Source organism: Parasteatoda tepidariorum, chromosome 12, assembly GCF_982258835.1.
Source record: "Parasteatoda tepidariorum strain Cologne lab strain chromosome 12, Ptep-v5.0, whole genome shotgun sequence".
Taxonomy (NCBI): Eukaryota; Metazoa; Arthropoda; class Arachnida; order Araneae; family Theridiidae; genus Parasteatoda; species Parasteatoda tepidariorum.
The window spans coordinates 5,565,755-5,574,326 of NC_141766.1; the positions used below are offsets into that span (position 1 = coordinate 5,565,755).

At 29.5% G+C, this 8,572-nt stretch overlaps 1 protein-coding gene across 1 annotated transcript; it reads left to right on the forward strand.

The window, feature by feature from the left end:
- Window positions 1-608: 608 nt before the first annotated feature.
- LOC139427179 (uncharacterized) lies at window positions 609-1,394 on the forward strand. The gene has a single exon (XM_071188050.1). The coding sequence runs from the start codon at window positions 609-611 to the stop codon at window positions 1,392-1,394; it is 786 nt and encodes a 261-aa protein (XP_071044151.1).
- Window positions 1,395-8,572: the final 7,178 nt, after the last annotated feature.

Here is an 8,572-nt window from a genome sequence, read left to right on the forward strand (position 1 = left end):
TTTGTGTAACTGTTACTGCAAGCCGTGATTCTCAGATTTGTGAAAAACAGAACAGAGATGACTTTTGTCAGTACATTTTTCGCCTACTCAAAGAAGATAACCCTAATAAAAAGACTTTGTCAATTATATCCAATTACAAGATTGAGAACAATACGCTTGTAAGACTTAAAGACAATGGATTGAAATCTGCCATTGTAATACCGAAATCCATGAAAGACAGAACATTGATTGCTTGCCATGATGATGTCGGACATATGGATGCCATGAAAACCCTTCACAACTTGCAGCAGCGCTATTGGTGGCCACAAATGCGAAAGGATACCAAATTATATGTTCGAAGTTGTCATAAATGTCAAATTGTTAATCGTCGAACTGCCAATGCTTATGGCTTATTACAGCAATTGCCGTTTCCTACAACACCATGGGAAATTGTATCTGCTGATCACATAATTTGCTTACCGGAATCCAAATCTGGTAACACCAACATACTCGTTTAGATTGACCATGCCACACGCTATGTTATTGCCACACCTTCTGCTTCTCTCGCAGCACGTACAGTGACTGACGCACTATATCACAACTTCATACTTCGATATGGGCCGCCCAGCATGCATTTATCAGACAGAGGAACTGCGTTTACAGCACGCCACACACAGCGCTTTTTACAAAAGTATGGAATACAACAGTCCATGACACCACCATATTCACTACAAGCTAATAGCATTGTTGAACGCGCCAATTGTGTCATTGCATCAACTTTGAAAAAAATAATTGATGGACATCCAGAAAAATGGAATGAATTATTACCTAACGCTTTACTAGCAATCAACACCACACGACAAAATTCAACTAAAAGATCCCCATTTTATTTGCTCCATGGATATGAACTACGCCTTCCATATGAATTGCACATTGCAAGTTTCATCGATGGCACGCCACTAGAAGATCAACTTGACCTTCTTGCTTTAGCCAGGACCGAAGCCGTAAATAATGTATACGAAAAACATCTAGATAATAGGCGCAGATTCGATCTTCATCGTCGATCTCATTCATTTAAGACAGGAGATCTCGTCTTGTACGACTGGCCTAAACAAGGAGATCATAAACTTTCTCCCATTTATAGAGGACCGTTTCTGATTGTTCGCCCAGTCGGGGCCGTATGCTGCGAGATCAAGTCTATGGATCAAAGAAAGAATCTTTTGAAAGTTGTTCATGTACAACATCTTCGCCCATATTACATGCGAGATATGCCAGTCACCCAGGAAGAAGAGAGCTCGGAAGAAGAGTTAGAATCAGTTTCCGAATTGCAAGATCCAGTAGAAAACATCCAGGATCCTGAAAATTACCCGAACGTCATATCGAGCCGATCTGCGACGCAATCGACGCCAGCCTGAAAGACTTAGACAAAATCTGTCCTAGAACCTTAATGTTTACGCTTCAATGTAAATATCTACATTTAGCATTGAGCGGGGCCGAATGTAAGGTTCGCATAATTTTAATTTTATTACAGCAGAGAATAGTTTAACTTTTATAAAAAAAAAGGTGGCAACATTCAGATATGTAAATAGAACGCTTCGCAGAAACATATATTTCTCTGTTATTATTTTTCATTAAATACTTTTATAAAATATCTCTTTGCTTATTTACTGTATTGCATATTAATTAAATTCCTTGTCATTCAGCTTTATCTTATATTTATCATTGCATTTTTCATTCATTAAATTCAACATTCAGAAATGTAGATTTAGCAATATAAATATTTATAAATCATATAAAATCTTTAGTTTCATAAAAATTATTCTATATTAATAATCGTATTAAAATATTTAATATTAACTTGGGATAAAATGAAAATATCATTGCATTTAAAAATACGTAATTTTTGAACTACCGTAAATGCATTTTTATTGATAACTATGCAGTTATTATTTTAAAGAAAATGTTGAAAATGAATGGTCATATGCAACTTACATTTTAATTTCTAAAGTTCACATCCCTAAACACTTAACATTTATTGTTTCTTTTTGGTTTCACTTTATTTTTCCTCAGAAAAAAATAGCTAACAGTTTGGTAAGTTTTAAATCTCAATATTTGTTTAATTCACAACATAGATTTCCAACGTTAGCGTTCAACACATCTAAAGAGTGTTAGGACTTTCTGAAGAATGTGTGACAATTCCCAGAAAGTTTTAAGTATTGAATGCACTTTTTTAAAATTCCTAATTTTATTTTCCTAGTATCAAAAACCTCATACGCATTTAAATCTATGTACAGTCCGCAAAAAAAAAAACGAATCACCCTGAATAACTTTCGTTCTAATGATCGGATTTTCACGAACTAAGTGTCAATCTTAATGGTTCCTGGGGGTGACCTCAAATATGTTAATTAATTAGTGCTAACTATTAATTAAGTTACGAAATCAGACACAAAAACGTACTTTCTCTGAATAAACATATAATTTTTTTTACATATTTGGAATCTAGACACTTGAATTAGGGGGGGTAGACAAAATTTTAAAAAAATTGGGTGGTAAATTGGGTCGCAATAAGGGTTTATATATTTGGCGATAGTCCAGAAAACAGCCAAAAAAAGTCGCCTGCGCAAATAAATATTTTAAGATAACCCATTGAGTAATTCAAAAGAGGAGTGCTTAATTTTACTAGGTTGCTACGCAACCAAACTCTGATAGTAAAAAAATTGAAATAATGTTCAGTGATTGCTCGGAGAGGTTTAATTTATTGATAATAGAAAATATCTCGAAGTTTCTAGGCAATAAACAATTTTTTTTAGAGGATTTCTGTCCAAAAAGCAAAAAAAGAATTATTTTAATCTCCTTTGAAAAGTAAATTTGAATCAGTTTATAAATTATTTATGATAGTTTTTAGAATTTAAATACATGAACTTTTCATCTGATATTATTTAGATTACACTGTTTTTTACTATATTTATTCAAGGATTTTATACTAAAATCAATATAACATAACTTATTATAGCTATATACAAAATTTTAGGGATAATCATTTTTACAGCTTTAATCGAGTCTTCTAGGCAAGAAAGTTTGAAGGAAAAAAAAGTGCTTGAAAAATAAAATGTAGATTGTATAATAATTCTAATGCACATTCACAAGGTTTTCTATAATTTACGATATTTCTTTTTTCTATAACTCAAGGAATTGCTGAATGTTTAGTGGCATTTTAAAAACATTGAAATATGTTATGTTTAAGAATAAGATATTAAAGTAATATGCTGCATATGGTAGGATTCATTGTTTAAAAAATCGCTTCATTCTACTAGATATTTAGGTTACATCGTTTTCTTTGGATAAAGATGATTAGCAAATAGCATCCTCATGTTTCGATACATTCTGAAATTTATACGCTCGCAAATTCACCATAAAATGTCGCACAGCATATTCTTAAATTGCGATAAGCTACATTTACCACCAAATACTGCTACTATGGTTATTTTTGTTTTCTTATATATATCTGATGCTCTCTTTTTAAACAGAGCTCGTAAGATCCTTAAGATACTGAAATGGGGGCACAAAAACTTAAAAGATAAAATATTTAATTTCATTAACTCAAAATATCTGGTGTCAAAATGTTAATTTTTAAGTCAAATATAACTTTTACAATTTTGATGTTCTTACATTTTTAAAGACCACATGAATCCTGATAAAATATTAAAATGCATATGTTTACTTTAACGAGTGTAAAATCCTTATCAAAATAATGATCAAGACCCAAATGTAAAACAGTATAATTGACGATAAAAACTCAACTGGCTTCAAAACATATGAAGAGGGAAGTAAAAGTCGACATGTTTCGAGCGTTCAAATATAATCGCCCATTCTCAAGACTTGTCAGGCTTGGATAACTTGTGACTTTTATTATTGGACGCTCAAAACATGTCTATTTTTATTATCATCTATTATTTTTTTAAATTAATGAAGTTTTTATATTTTCGATTCAGTTTCTTGGGATTATCCATTTAGTTACACAACATATTAAATTATTTCACTCTAACATTAAAATAAGTTTTACATATGTTATAGGCACAGGCTCTTAGATTGAAAAAAAAAATTCACTACTTTGTAAAAAAATCAATGCAGTAAAAAAGAAGTTTTTTTTTTTTTTTTGCTGGAAGCCTTAACATTTTAATTTAAGGTAAAAAAAAATCCGTTTACAATTGAAATTTGAAAAGTCGAATGTGAAAATGGAATGTCCCCTAGTACCAGGAATCGAAATTAAATAGTTACAAGGACAACTTTTTAAAACAAGTTAGCGTTTCCGTCTAACTCGAAGTTGTTTGAAAAGGTATTTTTCATATATCGATTCAAAAGTTTATTCTACATATATTTCAGGGTATACTTTCGGAGTATTTCGATCGAGTTTATTTTTACACCCTTATTTCCTTAAAATTATTAAATAATTTACTTAAAATAAATTATTCAAGCTACATGATTTGATGCATTTATAGTATAATAATAAACGGAGCTTCCAACGCATATCCTTACCCTAATACCACTATCATTAAATAAATGAAATAAGCTTAGATAAATAATAAAAGTTAATTTTTCCCTCGTTTTAATTGTCGAGGAATAATATGTTTTGATCAAACAGATTTCATTCTGGAAATAGCGAAATTATTGAGTAGGTCCCTTGGAGCAATATCATTCTTATCCTCGTTTGACGAAATATAGGAAAAATTAGTTTTCACAGTTTCTGTAAAAAGTATGTTAGCCTACTTGCCACGTTTTTTTGTTAAATTTTTTTTTATTAAAATAAGTTCGGAAATTGTATATTTTTTATAGCATTTTTTTTAAAAATCAGATGACTCTAAAATTGGCACAGCTTCGGAATCCTTACAAATTTCAATTTTAGTATTTCCTGCTTAACAAAATAAGGCATTTTCCTGATAACAAATTATACTACAATAATATCTTGGAAATCATACTAAAGTAAAAAATTAAACAAAATAGTTCAGTATATTATCAGAAAAAAATCTACTTGGTATCACAAAGAGTAAAAGATATAATGAAATAATTAGTGAATCACACGTGGTCAGATAATTAAAAATTTAATTTCACAACTAAGATAGTAGGACGACATTTAAGATACTGAGATATTTTAAGACACTAAAAAAATTGGCTACGTATTCCACAGCTTTTTATGTTCGGTATCTTTATCCTCCTTGTAGTGACTTATAAAACATCAACACTATTTTAGATAATCTAAGTTGAAATCACGAGAAACAAAAAAAAAAAAAGACAATCAATAATTTATGTTCTTTTTTCAAAAAAAATAGTATGCTAAGTAAATAATCAGCTGTTTTGCAATAAATAATTTTAAACAGCTGAATGTTTTTAATTTCTTAACAAGGTTTTATTCTTAGCTAGCAGACAATAATTCTTTAAAAAAAACTTGACTATAATTTAAAAAGGAAACCTAAATTAAAGAAAATCTAAATTAAAGTTATAAAAAAATTTATTAGTATATTAATGAAGAAATAATAAACGTAAAATGGTAAAGAATAAGATTTTTAAAATGTTAAAATTTAATTAAATAGTTGGTAAAATATTTCTGCGATACACTTCCGTAAATTTCTTTTAAGATTAGGATGATATAGGGTAAACCAACAAATGAAGGAGCATTTCATAGATATTTCTTAGAAATAAGATTTTAAACGTTTTAATTTAGATTGATTGGTAACAGTAGCTTACTACCTAACAATAGGAAGTCATCTAACAATGCATTTAGTTACCTGGTCTTTGAGACTTCTCTGGAAAAAGTTCTGAATTTGTTAGTATCTGTTCAACGCCTTGTTTCTTTGACAAAATTATAAGGTCAGTGTTTGTTGTTATCCGTTTAAACTACAATTAATTGCATATAATAATGCTTTTTTTTCTCATTGTGAAAAAAGGAATTCAAAATATGGTCATTGAAGTTACGTTTTATTTATTTTAAGCAACATAACATAAGCGAGTACTGAGATTAGGGGGTGTTTATTAACTGGATTACCGAACTATGAAAAACCAATGAATAAACAAGTGTTCCTTTACTGGGATTTTTTCAAGTTAATGAAAATAAAAGAAAAATTTTAATTTTCTTGTACCTTTTGTCATATTATAAATTAAAATTATGTTAAAAATAAGAAAAAAAAACAACTTCTAACCAGTAAGGGAACAGGCATGTTCCTTCACTGAGAATAGATTTCCCAGTGAATGAATAGTATGTGTGAAATATGATTTTACATGGATAATTAGTTGTTCAGCGACTTAGAGGACTCCTAAAATTCAGTTAAATGTTGTATAATTAGTTCCTATAACCATTTCATTTAAATATGCAAATTTAATTGCTAAATTTATTTAAAGAATTATAATAATAATTAATTAATTATTTATCTTTATAAATGTAGTGATTAGTTATTACATCATACCTTGGACTCCTTAATAAACTATGTTTATTAACTAAATATAACACCTAAATATAATAATAAAAGCTTGAATGGAAAATTTCTTTGAAGGATTTTGTGCCAATAATTAGCTAAATTATTATCTTATTGCCGTCTTCAATGTCCTAACGGGAAATGGTAGGAGAAATCCATTTAAAGACAATTATCTAGGTGAAAAATGGGTGAAGTTTTTTTAAGGTGACATCCACCGATAACTCAGTGCAATGCGAAGATAATTTCAAAAGGCAAAACTTCCCTTAGAGAATAATATTCGAAATACTGGTTTTAAGAACTTCAGAAGAATCTTTAGGAGGGAAGTAGCTCTGGCATCCTTTTATAAAGTGATTGCATTTACAATGCGAATGAAACAAGAGTTGAATACTGCCCTTAAACGGGAAAAATCTTAGGCCTTAAAAATTATAAGGATTTATATTCTAAAGTACCTAGGAAAGAAAAAGTACCTCCATTGGTAGTTTTCCCTTACAGAAGAATTCGTTGAGATATTACAGAATCAGTCCCTGCTACATATTTCTTTGGAAAAAGCTATTCATGAAAGAAACGATGACCGCAGCAACATTTTACAAATGTATTGCAAATGTTTCTACCCATGGCTAATTAAAAATGCAATCAAATTCTATATTTTGCTTCTTCTGGATAGGCATAAATCTCATATCAATTTGAAACTGAGCAAGTTTTGTTCCTCAAAACAAATTTTCTGGTTTAGTTTTCTACCTAATTCTTGGAAATCTCTCGTTAGATCTTGAAAACAAAAGAATTGTAAAACAATATGTCTAGAAAATTTTACATCCATTTTTAAATAAGATTTGAGGCATCAACTGATGAAGTTAAAATGCTTTTATGAAATGTGATATTTTTCCATTCGATGTAGAAAACGTTGACTGTAACAAATGCATGCAAAACAGACACCAAGAGTTAATGAGCAAGACAACTTATCAACAAAACACATGCTTCGAGAGTAACGATGCGCTATTTCTTCAGAAGCTTGAGAAGGAAATCTCACAAGTTATGTTGCAAATTTTTAAAAGGAACATTGACAGAAAAGTTTAATCTCCCAAATATCCAATAGCCTGTGCTTTTCTCAATATTGAAGAATTTATTTCAAAAAGAACAATTGTATAATCAAATTTTGGCTCTGAAGCTGAGACAACTAACATTAATGAAAGTATCTTGAAAACTGATTTTGAGATAAGTCCTCTTGAGGCATTGTTAGTTGCAAAAACAATTGGTTTCATAAGTAACTACTAGATATAAGTCAATGAGAGATGGGTTTTACTCAAACTTCGAAACTCCTTTTTCTCATTTATTATCCAGTGAGGAATTCTGGAAATGGAACTGGAAAATCAAAAGAAATTTCGAAGATACATTTACATTGGCCAAAAATTTGGAAAAAAGAGGAAGGTTAAATCAAAAGAAAAAGAAATAAATTTCTCATGACGAAGAGAAAAAAATACTTAAAAAGATTTAAAAAAAGCTTAAAAAATATGAGGAAAGGAGTAAACAAAAAAATGATCAAATTATAATAATAATAAAAACATCATCAGATTACACAATGATAAACATTCATAATTTAGAACGGACTATTAAACTGTGAGAAAAAAATTAAAAACATTTTCTTTAAATTATGTATTCAAGCATATTTTACTTTCCATTCCATGACTGAAAAAAAAGTAATATTTTCCACATTAACTATGGTTATATGTCGTAATTCCAAGAAGAATCTTGTTTTTAGACATTTGTGTGGCCTATGAATTCATAACGAGCATCAAACATTCTCAAAATTAAGTGTTTATTCACTGGAAAATTTAGTGTTTATTCACTGGTAAGAACTGTTCCTTTACTTGGTCATCTTTCTACTTATTATTTAAACCACCAAAAGCATAAAACAATATTATGTAAGTTATCTAACTTTTTTTTACAAAATTTGCATTTAATAACAAATATGTCGACACCATCATTTAGCTAAAATTACAAATTTTGAAATTTTTATGAATTTTTTTTAAAGGCAAGCTAAGCTGAAGTGTTCCTTCATTGTTCAGTTTACCCTATAAGATGTTGAGAAATTTGAGATGTTGTGAGAGATGTTTAAAAATGTTGGCTAC

Coding starts and splice junctions, on each gene's coding strand:
- LOC139427179 (XM_071188050.1), top strand. CDS start 609: ATGCATTTATCAGACAGAGGAACTGCGTTTACAGCACGCCACACACAG.